Genomic DNA, 18937 nt, shown 5'->3' with positions numbered 1-18937 from the left:
ACAAATGGTTGGCAGAGTTTTTCCCTCCAACCTCACCCCAAATGTAGAGCGGAATTCTTCGTCAAAGTCTTAAGTGAGTCCTAGTGTTTTAGTCGAGTCTGATGTAAAAGTGATTTGAGAATAATTTAAGCTATTTGGCTAAATTATTTTATTACAAATCACTTGGTCTGCTAGCTCATATTGTGTCGCGAATGGGGTATGTGTTTTAAGGGTCTAAAGAAATGTGTATTCCCCCTTTGAGGGTTGTAAATGAAAATCTTATGTATTAAAGGGTGGAAAAATAATTAAATCCCCTCATGTGTAAATTATTAATATTTCTAGCAAAATAAAATTAAATCCTAAGCCAGAAGATTAATTAATTAGAGTCAAAATTAAAATGTCTTAGGAAAAATAATTCTCCAAGTGGAAAAAATCGTGGGTCTAAAAAGAATCAATTATTAGAGGTCCTCTACTAAGGGAATATTGTATATTTCAAGAAAATTTGGACCCTTGGACCTAAAAGAAGTTCCATCAGCTTTGTATTTTACTTTATACACCCATTTGCAGCCTATGGGCTTTTTTTCGGCAGGAAGATCAGAAAGTGTCCAGGTGTGATTCTTCTGAAGACTCTGGAATTCGGCTTCCATAGCCTGTTCCCACTCAGATGTACCCTTAGCCTCTAAATAGGTTTGAGGCTCAAAAATACTGTGAAGGTTAGCCATAAGAGCCAAATTGACTGTAGACTGTTATCTGTTCTTATGTCTAGAAGTTCTACCTTCAAGGAGCTCATCATCCCAGAGATCACCTATGGTTTTAGCCCACCATTTAGGCCGAAGAGAAGAAGAACCAATATCAGGATTAGAGGAACCAATATCAGGAGGAAGGGAAGAAGTCTCAAGAGCAATAGGAACAGCAAGAGGAGGATTAGCTTCTGGAGGAAGCTCAGATAGAGTAGTATCAAATCCTGATGCTACATCATCCCTCCCATCAGGTGGACTGACTGGGAGAAGAACACTGTGAGGCGGATCCTCAGAACGCTGCTCAGAAGAAGAAGACTGAAAGAATCCTCTGTCTTCATCAAAGACTACATCTCGACTGAAGCTAAGGCGACCAGTGGCTATATCTATCAGCCTATAGGCCTTGTGATGGTCACTGTAACCTGTCATCATGAGTTTCTGACTTTTGGAATCCAACTTAGAGCGCTTGGCAGATGGAATCCAAACATATGCAACTGAGCCAAAAACTTTGAGATGACTGATCTTAGGCTTACGACCAGACCACACTTCTTCAGGAGTCTTCCCTTTAACAGCTTGAGTAGGTGATCGGTTAGGAAGGTAAACAGCAGTAAATACTGCTTCAACCCAGAATTTGTTTGGAACACTCCTGTGTTGTAACATGGAACGAGCCATTTCAACAACCGTGCGGTTGCGACGCTCGACAACACTGTTCTGCTGGGGAGTGTAAGGTGTGGTTAATTGACGTTTGATGCCATGAATATCACAGAAGTTGGCAAAAGCTGAGGAACAAAATTCCCCCCCATTGTCGGTCCTAAGGGTCATGATATTACAACCAGATTCTTTTTCAACTAATGTTTTAAACTTCTGAAAGGTACTAAGAGCATCAGATTTATTTTTTAAAAAATACACCCACATCTTTCTACTGAAGTCATCTACAATAAGTAAAAAATATTTGCAAGCAGTGATAGAAGCTGTATTCATAGGACCACAAATATCAGCATGAAGTAACTGAAGTACCTTGGATGCGCGCCAAGATTCTCCATTGTTGAATGAAGACCGATGTTGCTTTCCCGCTTGACAGGCGCTGCATACCCCCAACTGCTGAGTCTGAATATCAGGTAATCCTGACACAAGTCCCTCCCGAGAGAGCTGAGAGAGATACTGCATATTGAGATGCCCATATCGTTGATGCAATAGAGTGCTGATGGGAGAAACACGTGCTGCTAGAGCCACTTCTGGAAAGTCACCGGTGTCAAGTAGCCTGTATAGACCATGGTCCTCTAGGCCAACAGCAACTGTTAGACTGGTCTCCCTGTCAATGATGGAGCACTTGTGTGCACTGAACATAACATCAAGCTGAGGAGAATTCCTCATAATCTGGCTGACAGATAGCAGATTAATCTCCATACCAGGAACATAGTATACATTAAGAAATATGAGCGTGCGTCCACCAGAATGAATTTGAACTGTACCCCTGCCAGCTACATTGTACTTTTCACCTCCACCAAATACTACTGAATCACTGAAAGGTGAGAAGTCAATAAACCAGTCACGCCTGTGAGAGAAGTGGCGTGATGCACCAGAATCAATGTACCATGCAGAGGAAGGAACATGTTCTGAAGACCTTTTAGCCATAAAGGCGTAAAAGGCAGAATCTGCCTGCTCGGAATGTTCTGCAACATTCGCTGTCTGAGTAGGCCCTCCCTGTTTCTTCTGTTCAGAAGCAATCCTCTGTCGGCAATCTTTCTTCATGTGACCGAACCTGTGACAGTAATTACACTGCACACTTTTCTTCCTGGCAGGATCAAAAGACTGAGGAGAGCCTTTCTGCTGAAAAGAATGAGAGGACTGGTATTTTGCAGCAAATGCATTTTCCGAGGGCACTGATGAAGTACCACTACCAAACTGTTGTTTCCACCTATCTTGCTGCAGAAGTTTGGTACATAAATCTGAAAACTTCAGATCAACATTTGTGGTTGTAATGTTGAGCGTTTCGATGAAGTGTTCATAAGATTTCGGTAGACTTTTCAGAGTAATGACTACCATATCTTCTTCCTCCATGGTCCGACCAATAGCTTCGAGCTGATCTCGAATGTCTTTAATTTTGTTGAGATGTTCCTGTAAAGACATATGTTCATCCATCATGATGGAGAACAACTGATTTTTGAGAAAAAATGCTCTGCTTTTGTCAGATGTCTCATGCAGTTCTTTCAACTGTTGCCAGATTTCGGTAGCGGTCTTGCCAGAAGGGATCTGTGGTAACTGATCATCAGCAACAGAGAGCTTGAGAAGCATAACAGCCTCCCTATTTCGATCATCAAATTTATCTTGATCGGTACCAGCTGTACCGGGACGAGACTCTTTGCCCAAAATGAGCTGATCAAGACGCCTGTATTCAAAAATGGTCAGCATTCTTTGTTTCCAAATGTTATAGTTGATGCCATTAAAGCGTTGATTTCCTTCTAACATCAGATTGGTGAGAGTGGCCATTTTACAGAAGTCTGACACACAACAAAGTGTAGCTGCCTGCTTAAAAATCTTCTTTCAAGATGACTGTAGCAAATCTTAACAAATTCTGTTTTGAACAAAATAGACTTGCATACAAAAAAAAAATCTCAGATCTGTGATAACTGTGATGCTGGTCTGATCCCACTTCAAAAAAATAACTGTGATGCTATTTCTGGTCCCACCGTTTCAAATATAATCACAATATTTTTTAATCCAAATTCTAGTCAAACCCGTCACTATAATCTGGAAAATACGTGGATCTGAAAATACCTTTATGTGGATCTGGAAAATACGTGGATCTGAAAATACGTGGATCTTGAAAATACCTTTATGTGGATCTGGAAAATACGTGGATCTGAAAATACCAAAAATACGTGGATCTGAAAACAAACCCGTGAATCTGTTTGCCGTCACTGTAATGTGTTTGCCGTACCCGTGAATCTGGAAAACCCGTCACGTGATCTGGAGGATCTCTGGAGTATATCGATTTGTTGAAATCGTGAGCCAAAAAAAACGCGAGTAAAAAAAAAAAATTTGACTGTATCAATGTTCTTCAACAGGATTCTGTCGTTCTTCAATGTATCACCGTCACATAAACAAACCTTCACTAGAATCTGAACTTAAAAAAAATGTCGTGTAGTTGGTTATCACGCTAGTCGCACATACTGAACGTAAAAAGAATACGCGGATGTTGAGAAATGAAGCTTCGTGGTCGGAGAAAATGCTGACGAGGATACTCGAAACCTCTGGAAAATGCCGTGGTTCTGTCGAACACGTGAGCGGAAATATTCAAACAAAAACCGTATTAACTTTGATTTCTGCTACCGCTTCCAGCTTTATTCACCAAGTCAATAGCTTGATATGCGTGCGATTCCAGGTATCTTGACAGAAGAAGACTGAGATGCCACGTTCCCGTGGTTATCGTCTCAGCTGTGGATTCACCGTGAAAACGCAGGTTGAAGACGAGGGTTGAATACTGAGAATTCACGGGCTACAAAAATAAACAAGACTTCAAAACAGATAAACTGTTCAACCGATAAATCGACTGCTGTCCCCGGATTCAAAATGCCGGATTTAATTTCAAGAGAATCCCTTTCTGTATCGAGATTGACGACTGTAAGCTTTTATCACAATGAGCAAAGCCGAAGCTAAGACTCAGTGAAGGCTGCCTGGCTTACAGAGGGCTCGACCTTAGAAAGGAATGAAGAGGATAGCTGATCAAGAAATCTACAGACCCTGAGAGCAGTTTCGAAATGAACTACTGAATTTTTCAAACTATGAAAAATTATTTCGAAAATCCCTGTGCTCTGATACCATAAAAGAATATCGAATGAATTAATTCAACAAGAGCAAACAGCTCAATGATAATACAAAGATATTTACAATAATAGAAACATCAGGTTTCTATGTACAAACAGTTTCATCTAAGAAACTGCTAAAAGAATAAAATTAGCAACAGCTAGAAGACTGAGCATTAAATACTAAATAGACATATTCTAATAGGACCTTGGTGGTTAAGTGAAAGTCAATTTTTTTAGGAAATTAGCTCAAAATAATTAATTTTGAGCTAATTAAAAATGATCAAAAGAAAATTTCGAATTTTCCTCAAAAAATATTTATTTCAACGGCTAAGATTAAAAGATGATCAAATATTATTTGAAGGTCAAGATTATTTTGACAAAGAAACTAGCCGTTATTTTTCCACTTGGAGGATTTAGTTATAAATTAGAGAGACAGTTGAGCCTCTAGCCATCAGATTTTTGGCTAGTAAATTGTTGTTGAAGCATTATTGCAAACTATTGTCCCGCTGATAACTATTTTTTCTGCCATAATAAAAACTTGGGGGTGCAACTCGAACTATATTTGTTTATTGATTTGTGGTATGTACTGACCACGGGCTTCCAATGTTGTGCTTATATATGATTATTTTGAGATAATACATATTGTTTGCAGGTACTTCAGTCCTTGGTCTCCAAGTTCACAGACTATGGACAAGGATCATTTTGTTTGGATCCTAAGTATTTGTATGGTGGATTAAACCTTCACTAAGGCTATAGTGTGCATGGAGTTTCTAAAGCATTTTTAGCCATTTATCAAGGAAAAACACCATATAAAATTATTTCTCAAAATTTATTTTAAAACCCTTGTACAATTTGTAAAATAAATTTGTAAATTTAAATTGTAAATTACTTTGCTAATTGGAGTTTTGGGGATTTTAGAATTTTGTATATATTTGGGGTTTGGGTGTTGTATTTTTTTTATTTTTGCAGGTTGGATCAAAGGATCAAGTGGAAGAAGAGCTAGATCTAGGCCCTTGAGGGTAAGATCTAATCTCTTAGAAAATTTGCAGGGCTACCCACAAAAGAATTTTCAAAAAATTGAAGAGTTGAAGCATAAAAAAAAAAATTGGAGCAGGGGTTTCAAGGTTTTCAAGGCTTCTAGCCCCGGTTTTCCCCTCCAAACCTTCAGCGTCCCCCTTTTAGCCTCCAGTGTTTGGGTTTTAGGCCTCCTAGAGACTAGTTGTCAGCCCTAGGGGCTACAGCATCCCCTCCTAGCCATAAAGGCCTTTTTGTCTCCTCCTCGGCCTTCCTCAACCCTCCGTCCTCCTCCGCCGACCCTTCATCCTTCCCTTCGGCCCTCCTCCGCTAGGCCTTCGTCCCCCTCTGTGGCCTTTCCTCCTCTCTCCTCAGCCTCCTTCGTTTGCCCTCTGTCCCCTTCTCCCTTAAGAAGCAGCCCCTAAAGGGCTTGCAACTGCCTCTTTTGAGGCTTTCCCTAGGGTGTCGCAAGCCTTAGGGCCTCAAAACCCTAGGCCGCAGCCCCTCCTAAGCCTAACGGCAACCTCTTTTGGGCTTGTCGTAAGGCCTACTAGGCCTTTTACCCTAGCCACGGGCCTATTGAGTCCTTCTCCCTTCATTTGGGCCTCTCTCTTGCCCTCTCTTGACCCTAAATTGCCATATGCTTATCCCTGAAAAAAAAAAATTGACTGATTGTGGGTGTATTTTGCAGAGAAATTGGCCTAAAACTTGTGTTTCAACTTTCATGTATCAAGTTATTGGATAGAATTTTGCACAAGTTAGGCTAGTAGGCTTCAAGGCCTAGGACCCAAGGGTTTGATCTCCTAACCCTTGTTTCCTCACTATTTTACTTCAGCAAGTGAATTAACTCATAACAGTGATAAAAACATCCTAAATTGGTCTAAAAAATCATTCATAAGTTGCTTGGCATATTAAGGAATAAATTGCATAAGTTGTGCAATTATAGTTTGGCATGAATTTAGAAAATTTGATAACTGATATCTCTGCATAATAAATCTGATATAACAATGGTAAATTGCATTTTTGAAAGGCTAATCCATCCAAATTCTTGAGTTGGCAAAGTTGATTTGGTAATTGGGTTTCTATTCATCACATTGGGCTAGCATATGCACTTTGAATTTGGCATCTAAAGCAAGTTTACTTACTGCTATCATAAATTTCTTTACCGTTGTCATAACAGTCACTTATTGCTCATTAAAAGGTCATTGGAACATAAATTGCATAAGTGCTCTCATAGTTTCACACTCTATTGTTCCTAGTTGTTGGCAATTATATTGTGGAAAAGGCTAACATTGTGTTTCATTGTGAGTTTATATGCTACAAAGTTTGTAATTCACATCTAATAAGTTCACTCTCTAAGCACATTTCAAATCTTTGGTTTAAGTACATAAATTGCTCCTAAGTCTCTCTAATCCAATTGGTATTGAAATAACTTGTTTCATTTGTGCATCTAATTGGTGGTGATCTAAACTACAACTAAGTGTTCTTAACTCAAGATTGGTAAATCATATTGTTTTGAGGAGTATTGGCTAAGAACACTTATTGTCTCTTGTGGATAATGGTCATTGGCTTATCATACTAAATCATTGGTTAATTGTTGCTCTATTGTTTATCAATTGTTGATCTATATATTCTTGAGCAATCGTATCTTGTGGATATATTTATTTCTTGCTGGCACTATTGAGATCTAACACTTGTCTTTTGGCTGAGATTACCTTTTCTAAATATTGTGAAGTACTTAACATCATAATCGGGGTAAAATATAATTAAGTACTTTAAGGAACATTTAAGTAATCTCACCTAAAAGTCTCACTCATAATCTCTTGCACAAGCATACTAGTTTTAGATTGCATTAAAATTTACCTCCTAGCATAAGCTAGGTTGATAGAGATCTAGGGCAACCCTTTTCCAATTAGCTTGAGAGATTCAACTCTTCTTAGTGGTTAACACAGTGACCTTGCAGTCATCAAAGCCACAGTCTCTGCAGCGCCGAAGGCACTGGGTGGGTGGAACACAGGGGGAGGTATCGTTAATCAGGCTGTTGTCTGCTTCCCATTGGCTTCCATTTCACAACTTACTTTGAGGATTGTTTCTCAAAACAGTTAAGGGAGAGGTTCTATTTAGATCAGGCATATAATTAAAAATAACCAAGATCATTGCATCACACATAGACCCTAGGATTTGCATATCATATAGGCTAGTCGATCATTCAAGCAACAGGTGTCCATCCGGTTACTTGGCATTAATTTACATTAAGCAAGAATTGTGACTCCATAAGGCACTGGTCTCATACTTGAAAATCTAATCTAATCATTAATCTTGCTAAAATTTTACCAAGTAGCTAGGCCACTCATCTGTGTCTCCCAAGCAAGTTGGTTCCCAACTTGTTTTCCTTCACCTCATTCCATAGGGACTACCCCCCATAGCCTGTTGTTGGGAGACAGCTAGAACGGAGTGGGCGGGGATCAGAGTGACAGCCCCCGCCCTAAGTGGTTGTCGCGGTGCCTATACAACCCGGCCTCCTCCATTTGCCCTTCATCCCCTTCTCCCTTAAGCCGCAGCCCCTAAAGGACTTGCGTATGCCTCTTTTGAGGCTTTCCCTAGGGTGTCGCAAGCCTTAGGGCCTCAAAACCCTAGGCTGCAGCCCCAATTGGGTCTTTCAGCCCCTCCTAAGCCCAATGGCAGCTTCTTTTGGGCTTGTCGTAAGGCCTACTAGACCTTTTACGCTAGCCGCAGGCCTCTTGAGGCCTTTTCCCTTCATTTTGGCCTCTCTCTTGCCCTCTCTTGACCCTAAATTGCCATATGCTTATCACTAGAAAAAAAATTGACTGATTGTGGGTGTATTTTGCAAAGAAAATTGGCCTAAAACTTGTGTTTCAGGTATCAAGTTATTGGACAAAATTTTGCACAAGTTGGGCTAGTAGGCTTCAAGGCCTAAGGGTTTGATCTCCTAACCCTTGTTTCCTCACTATTTTACTTCAGCAAGTGAATTAACTCATAACAGTGATAAAAACATCCTAAATTGGCCTAAAAAATCATTCATAAGTTACTTGGCATATTAAGGAATAAATTGCATAAGTTGGGCAATCACAGTTTGGCATGAATTTAGAAGATTTGATGAGTGATATATCTGCATAATAAATCTGATTTAACAGTGGTAAATTGCATTTTTGAAAGGCTAATCCATCCAAATTCTTGAGTTGGCAAAGTTGATTTGGTAATTGGGTTTCTATTCTTCACATTGGGCTAGCATATGCACTTTGAATTTGGCATCTAAAGCAAGTTTACTTACTGCTATCATAAATTTCTTTATTGTTCTCATAACAGTCACTTATTGGTCATTAAAAGGTCATTGAAACATAAATTGCATAAGTGCTTTCATAATTTCACACTCTATTGTTCCTAGTTGTTGCCATTGATATTGTGGAAAAGGCTAACATTGTGTTTCATTGTGATTTTATATGCTACAAAGTTTGTAATTCACGTCTACAAAGCTCACTCTCTAAGCACATTTCAAATCTTTGGTTTAAGTACATAAATTGCTCCTAAGTCTCTCTATTCCAATTGGTATTGAAATAACTTGTTTCATTTGTGCATCTAATTGGTGGTGATCTAAACTACAAGTAAGTGTTCTTAACTCGAAATTGGTAAATCATATTGTTTTGAGGAGTATTGGCTAAGAACACTTATTGCCTCTTGTGGATAATGGTCATTGGCTTATCATACTAAATCATTGGTTAATTGTTGCTCTATTGTTTATCAATTGTTGATCTATATATTCTTGAGCAATTGTATCTTGTGGATATATTTATTTCTTGCTGGCACTATTGAAATCTAACACTTGTCTTTTGGCTGAGATTACCTTTTCTAAATATTGTGAAGTACTTAACATCATAATCGGGGTAAAATATAATTAAGCAATTTAGGGAACATTTATGCAATCTCACCTAAAAGTCTCACTCATAATCGCTTGCACAAGCATACTAGTTTTAGATTGCATTAAAATTTGCCTCCTAACATAAGCTAGGTCGATAGAGATCTAGGACAACCCTTTTCCAATTAGCTTGAGAGATTCAACTCTTCTTAGTGGTTAACACAGTGACCTTGCAATCGTCAGAGCCACAGTCTCTGCAGTGCCGAAGGCACTGGGTCGGTGGAACACTGGGGGAGTTATCGTTAGCCAGACCGTTGTCTGCTTCCCGTTGGCTTCCATTTCACAACCTACTCTGAGGACTGTTTCTCAAAACAATTAGGGGAGAGGTTCTATTTAGATTAGGCATATAATTAAAAATAACCAAGATCATTACATCACACATAGACCCTAGGATTTGCATATCATATAGGCTAGTCGATCATTCAAGCAACGGGTGTCCATCTGATTACTTGGCATTAATTTACATTAAGCAAGAATTGTGACTCCATAAGGCACTGGTCTCATACTTGAAAATCTAATCTAATCATTAATCTTGCTAAATTTTTACCAAGTAGCTAGGCCACTCATCCATGTCTCCCAAGCAAATTGGTTTCCAACTTGTTTTCCTTCACCTCATTCCATAGGGACTACCCCCCATAGCCTGTTGTTGGGAGACGGCTAGAACAGAGTAGGCGGGGATCAGAGTGACAGCCCCTGCCCTGAGTGGTTGTCGTGGTGCCTGTACAACCTAGGCTACAACAGGTTTCATGCTGAAGGAATTTTATTTTGTAGATCAAGCTCCCATTGTGAGCTATTAGGTTTGGTTATTAAGTCATAAAGTCTAGTAAGTCAATGTCATGTATTGAAGACCCATTTGGGCATGTTACATATTGTAAAAAGAGAATTTGTTAGAGTCATAACTTTCTTTTGACTAGAAATAAAGAGCACGAAACCCATGCTTTCAATAAAATTCTTTTTTACCAACAAAAATTTACAAATGACAAAAATACATTATGAAGACCGATACTAGTTAAATTTCAACATTGTTACATTTTTTCATTCATTCATGGATATTAATAAAATTATCTTATCTTATCAACTACACCTTGCAATCACTCCTTGCTTTGGACATTACTTGTATTGAAATATGTAACTAGGTTCGGTCTTCATAATGACATGTAAATTATGATTTTATGTAATTAATGAAAAGAAGAAAAATAAAATTATTTTGTTATGCTTGAGGCATGGGTTTCATGCTCAAGGAATTTTATTTTGTAGATCAAGCTCCCATTGTGAGCTATTAGGTTTGGTTATTAAGTCATAAAGTCTAGTAAGTCAATGTCATGTATTGAAGACCCATTTGGGCATGTTACATATTGTAAAAAGAGAATTTGTTTGAGTCATTAACCCTCCAAGACCTTGTCACAAGCACTCCAAGTCGGCCCTCAAAAGAAGATGGAGATCATTCTAGAAGAGCATGTCAGCCTACTCACTTGCACAAGTCGGCCTATTTCATGGGCAGATCACTATATAGAGAGAGAGGACTCGGCCTCTCTTGAGAAACCATTCAATCAAGCATCTGAAACAAGATATCAAGTGCGAGAAACATAAGAGAAGTAGCCTACCATCAAGCGAAGAAAGGAGGATAAAAAGCCGAAATAATTTAGATCTGTTTTTGGGGAAAATACCTTTCACACATGCAAGGGAATATAGTGTCATCTGCTGCAGAAAAAGTTGAGGTTATTACAGTCATCTTAGAAGCTGAATCAAGGAAGAAAACAAGACATCCATCAAGCCGAATTGCAGGAGAAGGTCATACTATCCAAGCAGAGGCAATCAAGGAATGAAATCATTGTCTATCCCTTACATGTGCTGTAACTAGGGTTTATGAAGAGACCGAGAGTTGCAGGGTTGTGGCAGTAGTCCGAAATCTGAAGAGAAGCCGAGATCCTTGATGGAACAATCAGTTTGACTAGTGTTGACTCAAGGAAGAATAAAGAAGCCTTGTGACTTGGTCTTGGAGAGGTTAGTAGGTCAAGGGTCTTGGTCTTGGAATTCACTTGAAGATTCTATAAGAAGAAGAATTCGTTTGGGTTTTCCTCTCAAGTTGGAGAGGTTTTGCCCCTGGCTGATAGCCTACATTTTGTGTCCCTTATCTCATGCTTATTTATGATTTGGTAGCTGTTTGATGATAGAAAACATTAACATAATCAAGAGAAAGAAAGAAGCTAATAAAAGACTAAGTATAAGTTGCATCCCAAGCAGTTATCATTCAAGAGAAATCACCTCATCCCTATGCCCTAGATTTCTCAACGACTTGGAGCATCTTGACAATTTTTCCCTTTCTGCCTTCAAAGTGAGAAAATATCAGTTTCATCAGGTAGGTAAGAACACAGATACAACGTATACATGTATCACTGCTTATACTTGATCTTCAAGCACTTCACACTTATCTGTGTGAGTTGCATTGATTGTTTCCTGACATCTAATAAAAGACTAAGTAAAAGTTGCATCACAAGCAGTTATCATTCAATAGAAATTACCGCATCCCTATGCCCTAGATTTCTCAACAACTTGGAGCATCTTGACAATTTTTCCCTTCCTGCCTTCAAAGTGAGAAAATATCAGTTTCATCAGGTAGGTGAGAACACAGATACAACGTATACATGTATCACTGCTTATACTTGATCTTCAAGCACTTCTCACTTATCTGTGTGAGTTGCATTGATTGTTTCCTGACGTTGGGGCTCATCTTTGCCCATTGTTGGATTTGGATCATTGATCTTGCCATGATTGTGGCCTTCTATTTTCGATCTGTGTCATGTCACGATTGACCAAGTCCATCAATTTTCACTTGACATCCTAATCCTCCACTGTCTGCCACATGCCATTCAGAGGCCCACTACCTCATTGGATCTTAGCAACCATTGTTATGAAACCAATTATAGTCCAAGAAGTAAAAATCAATTGATTACTATATGTTGAATTAGTGTTGAAAGAATTAGCATCGGCGAGGGTCCATAAAACATCTTCTCAGCAACATCAGCAAAAGAATCGGCAAACCACGACAAACATAAAAAATACATATATATTCATTTTTTCAAAATTGGAAAAAAATTCAGAAAAAATAAATAAAAGGAGGAAATCGCTGATGGAAAAAATTGCGATTTTTCCGTGATTTTTTGGGACATCGCTGAAAAATCAGTGATTATATCAAAAACTGTGTTTAATAGTCAACAATGAATAGACATGCCCACTTAGCATATAGAAATATGATCTACATTCTAAGTAATCATTTTCCATCATGTTATAAATATTCATAAATCCACCTGCCTCAATTTTAATCAATACCAAACAATCTGCATTTCTTTGCAGTATGCCTCCAAACGATTCTAATGTGTCATTATAGATCAGTTTAACCCACAAATTCTAAAGGGAAGTCGAGTTATTGTCATATTTCCAGAGCTCTCTTATTGGCCCATAATATTTATCCAATCCATATGAAGCATACATACACAAGTGGCAGTGCAGGCTCTTACTAAGTCTATGAAAAATTGAGACATATCTTGAATAGTGAGATCACCAATGACAATTTTTTCCAAGTGATATATCCCGGAGGAAACCTCTCGGGCACTTACTCTCGTTCCAAGGGATAGTACACAAGGTAGACCGTAGATTCCTCAGGGCACAAGGCCAAGTCAAAAACTCATGAACATATTATATATAGCTCATCAGCAACCAGATCATTAAGAGAAAACATGTCACAGAGTGAGATTTGAAGCCAGGTGCAGAAGGTAACAACTTTTCCTCACAAGCACTTGGGTTACACCCAATTGACAAGATTGCCAATCACATATCACACTGCTATGTCAATTCAGCCATAAACTCTGTAGACCTAGCAAGAGCCATCTCCTCATTTATATCCCCTCATTAGCATTAGTCTAGGTCCAACAAAAGTGAAACAGTATATGCTTCCCTGCGGGGGATGCAAGGCTTCCCTTTCCCTTTGCAGTAAGGTTTCTCTGTTGCTATAAATGTTTTATCGATGACAAAGGGTTGTTAAATGGAACCAGATTTGAAACTGTTCCAAGTGTAAATAGATATTTGCATATGTTTATCTGTACATTTTATTCTGAAATTATGCATTAAGCCTTAAGCCCAGATGCTCAAAATATATGTATGAACATTGTGCCTTATATTTGTTGAATATGTTTTACAGGGATTTGACAGATTTATGGCAGCATCAAGGCGAACACAAATTTAGGTTCTGAATTTATTTCCTTCCAAGTTTGATTTCCAGTTCGACTGATGAAATATTATTTCGAGATATCGTTCCAGGTGGTTTAATTCACCTGGACATTCATCCTCCTATATCTTGATCATTTTGCATACTTTTTCATCTTGTGACAGAGTAGCCATATGCATAATTGGAAAATAAGAGAGTGAAGGCTAATGCTCGGAAGACAATAAATGAACCAGCAAGTCTAACTGAGATCTAATTATAGGCAAATCAAATTTCAATATGTACAGTACATGCAATATATAATGAACAGATTGCGTTAGAGTATCTATTAATGCAAAGGGGCACTATCTATGAAATTGATACTTTACAATTGCAATGGAACCATCAGAGAATTCACCTGCTCCTTGATAAGTTCCTGCTTGTGTGAAATCTGTTGTTGTTTAGAAAGCGCTAGATTTGGCTCTGCCTCATTGACAAACTGTTGATTCCATTCAAATTGAGATGTCAGTATTAGTAGCACTAATACAAATACCAATGCCACAGGTCTCGACATCTTCAGCCTCTAGTTCCACTGTACACCTTGAGACATGAAGGCAAGTGTCAAATAAGCTTACTAGAAAACCCCCTTCTAAATTTGATTCCAAGTGCTTGAACTGTCTCTTATACATCTTCAGCTATGGTTTGAAAAACAACCCCAATGAAACAGGATAGGAACATCATTTCAATTTGAAGAATAGTAGGATCATGCAGTAAACTTAAATGGATGTTCTAGTCACCTTGTAATGGGTCAAAGGCAGTACAACAGTACTAGTTATGGAGAACATGGGAATCAGGATATATACTTGCCCAGGTTTTGCAAGATCCTGGAGTTTTGCTTTGACAAGAATTCTGGAAATGTGTTTTCCAATATGCAATGAAGCATGTACAAAATAGATACAAATATTTAAAAATAATAATAATACACACTTATAGATATTGAAGTTCACAGAACCAGAACAAAAATACCAGTTTCATCTCTCTACTTAATAAAGAATAACTTTTCACACTACACAAAGCAAATATTTAATTTCAAAACAAAACAAAAACAATAGATCTGTTTACAATTAGAATAAACAAGATTCACATAGTGATGTTTTCAAAAATCGAAATGTGTCCAAGTCTATTAAATTGAGGATCAGTTAACTGCACAATAAGTTGAGTTGATTGTGAGTTGGAATTTTCAATGCATGTTTCTATGCAGAGGTTTTAATGTTCTTGATAAAAAGCGAGAAGCCATTATATAATCTCACAAATTGTTCAAGTGCAAATTTTATCAAACACATACCAAATTGGAAATATTTCCTACAAAAATACAGCTAATTACATGAGACAGCGGAAGTTTGGATGGTCCTCAATGTCTAAAAATAGCACATGCACAAGATGCTGTCAAAAGCAACATAGCAGGGGTTCTCTAAAGAGACAGCACCCTCGTTGCTCAATATTTTAAACAATCGTTTAATCATTTTGAAGTGCACACATGTCACTATGTGTGACAAGTTTCTTTATTAGGTGATCGGGTGACCTCCCATTCAATGAAGTATGCCATCATAATTTGGTTCTATCTTTATTTCAGCCTGTACACTCCTTGTTATAAAGGATAAAATATTGATGGGTTCAGTAGAAAGGATAACCCCTATACCCATTTATGAGAATGAAAGGCCATCTAACTCTCAAGCAATTGTTTTACAGTTAAAATCTAAGTTGATAAAGATTGAATACATATTGAAAATGTTTAAACACAAACAACAAAGACAAAATATGTCATAAAACAAAAGTGTGAACTAGAAAGAAAACAAGATAAAGACCCTAATTACCCTTCAGGATACAACCTTAACAGATCCAACCCCAGAAATGTGTCTTCCTTGAATGATGTCTGCTTTCATCCTATGTTTCATTTTTATATAGAAAGATAAAGAGAGAAGATACTTGAACTCTTCTTATCCAGCATTCTGGATAATCAATGAACCCTTGACCTGAATGAACTATATCCTGAAACAACAGCCAATGAAGAATCCCTTCTCGCAAAGATATATAAACATATTTTATTGTCCTCGTTTGCATACATGAAACTGCCGTACCACTTGCCATTTAAAATAACTATGCCATTCATGGTCCAAATCACAGATTTCAAACTTGATAAGTTACACTATTAAACTTTTAAGTTCACTCTAAGCTGTTAACTTGTTAGTCTTTGTTACAGCCTAGACATATCTGTTTGCAGCATTCCACTCTAGTGCTGCATGTTTCGTTGTTTTTACCTTAGCTTTCTCTTCGAGCCTAACATTCCATTACCACTAAAATTATAAGAACACCACCCCCCTCCCGAGTGGAACTTGATTTCTCTGCAGGGTGGCACACAGAAGCCATAGTTACTAGAGTCTGTCAAATCAACCTGGACTTGCAGGTCTGAGTTCATTTGGGTCTCAAAACGGGTCAAGTCAGGTCATGACTTGGAAGTTGGCCTGACTCACTAACTGAGTCAGTTGTAACTTGTTGGCACACAGAAGCCATAGTTACCAGACTCAGTCAAGTCTACCCAGACTTGGCAGTCTGACTTGGTTTGGGTCCCAAAACGGGTCAAGTCAGGCCATGTCTTGGCCTGACTCACTAACTGAGTCAGTCAACAACTCTGACTCAGGAGTCTGCCCAGTCAACTCCTGAGCTTGCTGAGTCAACTCCCAAGTTTTGCCAAGTAAACTATGGCGTCTTGCTGAGTCCTAAGTCAACTCCCGAGTCTTGCCAAGTCCCAAGTCAACTCTTGACTCTCCAGCCATCCCAAGCCAAATGCTGAAATGAGTCTGGCAGCTTTGGAAAAGGCAAACTAATGAGCATTTATCATTCAACCTCTTCCCCTCAGGTTTTGGGGAAGGTGATTTGGAGAGTACCTTGAATCACCAGGACCACTATGAGCAAAACCGTATGTGGATGAACCACAAATTACAAGCAGATTGACCACGATGATCCAAAAATTCATAAGCAACCAAATAAACACGGAGTTACAAATTTAAAGGAACGAAAGTTCTACCCAAAAGAATTAAGCATCCAGTATGTAGGTTGTTGGCTCCCCTTTTAGATTTGCTTTGGCTGTCTATTTTTGGTTGCCCATTTGACAGGTGGATTAGTGATATATGACCAGAAACGAAAACGAGAAACCAGACGGAATCAAACGAGAAATGGGGCAAAAAGAGTTTATGGAGATAAGAAACATAAACCCACAAATCCATGTAAATTTACCGAGATAAAATTGATTTGGAATGCACTAATGGAGACGCGAGACGGGAATGGAATGAGGAACGACTCTCCTGGTGAAAGATTCTGGCAACATCTTTATTCACCAAAGCCATGGTTGAGAATATGCCAACCTGACAAAATTGGGTATATGTGTCCCAAACTTGACTGCTATCTAAGTCCTCCCTACAGAAAGTGGACAAATGCCTGTTAGCAGATCAACCCTCCCACTTGAGAGTTATTGTAAGGCCTCAATTATGTAGGGAGTAATGCCGCAATATATTTTCTCCATGCTCTCAATTATGTAGGGAGTAATGCCGCAATTTATTTTCTCCATGCTCTCAATTATGTAGGGAGTAATGCCGCAATTTATTCTCTCCATGCTCTCAATTATGTAGGGAGTAATACCGCAATTTATTTTCTCCATGCTCTCATCTGTACCAAAGCATGGTATAAGAGACCGAAGGACGCCCAGGCTTGAGTTTGAATTAAAAAACCATTAGGGTTTAAATCATCAGGGCACCATCAACATTCGTTGAAGAACTCACTGTGGCAAAAATCAAGTTTATCTGATACAACCCAATAGCTATTTCAGGAACACAAACATAAAAGGCTTTCATATAGCCATTAATTCTAGCTACTCGATTTGTTTTGATTCTTTATGTTTTGCAGGAAAGATCCAGGCTTACCTGTTGTTCACCATATCGCTGAGAACTCGTAATTGGGTTAGTCAGGGACCTCAATGTGACTCTATATACCGCAATCTATTTCAATTTTGGCTGCATATTTGAATGTTTGGGATGTTCATAGCGCTGGTGTCGCATGTGTCGATGTTATTGTAGTGGTTTGATGAGAAATGGGTGTGCAGGCGGTTCGGCTGTGATTTAGCAGCAGATTGACGGTAGTTTATGCAAACCCCTAGACTTGGATTATCAATGAATTACTTAATGGACCGTGTTTCTTCTCCTGTTGCTTTTGTAATGCCTCTGATTTCGATTCTTTTGGTATAGACTTTAAAGAAAGGAATGTTTTGGCCTTTCTAAGTTTTTGTAATTTATTAAAAAAAAAAAAAAAAAAATATTGGTGGTTGGGTTTAGTCTAATTACTTAAATACATATGTTTTTAATGCATAAATAGATTTAGTTTTTAAAATTCTCGAAAATTTAAATTTATAATTTTTTGTTGGATAAAATATATTTTAAAAAATGTTAAAAAAATAAAATGTCTATTCTCTTAGGATCAATTTAAATGTATAGTTTAAGTGGGTTTAAATGTATAGTTTAAGTGGGTCTAATAATTAAGAGTATGTTTTTTCCCAACAAATTACATGTTCAAATCTAAAGAGAAATAGTCTATATACATTTTTATAGATTTTGTAGTTAAATCACTTCTTAACAATGGATTTTTTATCCCACGAACAAAGGGTAGTCATACATCAATTTGATATAATAACCTTGAAATTGTAATATTATTAAGTTTTTTAGTCTCTTTGTGGGATGATGGTTGGTTGATTCAATGGGATGTTATCCCCTCCATCTAGTTTCAAATCCCACAAGGAGACATCATGGCCCATCATAGTAAGATTAGAAGGATAGATGTCTCATTGGAGTCTAGGATCCCAACTCTAGTCTCCAAATGTCTCTGGATGTCTCAGTCATAGATTAAACTATAAGTTTCTAATATATGTGGTTTGAGGAATGTTACATATATATGGAGAGATTGCTAATTCCTATCAACTTTTTATAGCCAAAATATATAAATATATGCTTACTCAAACATTTTAAAAATTTATGTAACATTCAATAAAAACTATTTGCAATAAGGAATTATGTTGTCGCATCTTAAAACAAGTGATTGAATTAACAAAACTTTTGATACAAATGTAAAGTAAGAATATAATTTATAGTAGCAAAATTAAAAATATTGTGGATACTATATAGATAATACTTATATGGTAAAAGAAGTTTTAACAATG

General features: G+C 37.8%; 1 protein-coding gene across 5 annotated transcripts in view; it reads right to left on the bottom strand.

The window, feature by feature from the left end:
* Positions 1–17967, bottom strand: part of LOC149199487 (uncharacterized) — a 129386-nt gene extending 111419 nt beyond the window's left edge. The window contains exons 1-3 of one of the 5 annotated variants that reach the window (XM_089402460.1): positions 17652–17963; positions 14538–14583; positions 14093–14274 (exon numbers count right to left, since the gene is read on the bottom strand). In XM_089402460.1, coding sequence (XP_089258586.1) covers positions 14093–14248 — 156 coding nt within the window. In that variant the 5' untranslated portion in view covers positions 14249–14274; positions 14538–14583; positions 17652–17963. Of the gene's footprint in view, positions 1–14092; positions 14275–14471; positions 14494–14537; positions 14584–17651 lie in introns of those variants that run through there. The other 4 variants (XM_089402463.1, XM_089402462.1, XM_089402459.1 and 1 more) reach the window with 4 other exon arrangements.
* Positions 17968–18937: the final 970 nt, after the last annotated feature.

Source organism: Pinus tabuliformis, chromosome 2_1 (genome assembly GCF_031772625.1).
Source record: "Pinus tabuliformis cultivar Carrire ecotype Pingquan chromosome 2_1, CPIR1, whole genome shotgun sequence".
NCBI classification, from domain to species: Eukaryota; Viridiplantae; Streptophyta; class Pinopsida; order Pinales; family Pinaceae; genus Pinus; species Pinus tabuliformis.
The sequence above is the reverse complement of the archived record's forward strand: the minus strand, read 5'-3'. Positions and strand labels throughout refer to the sequence as shown.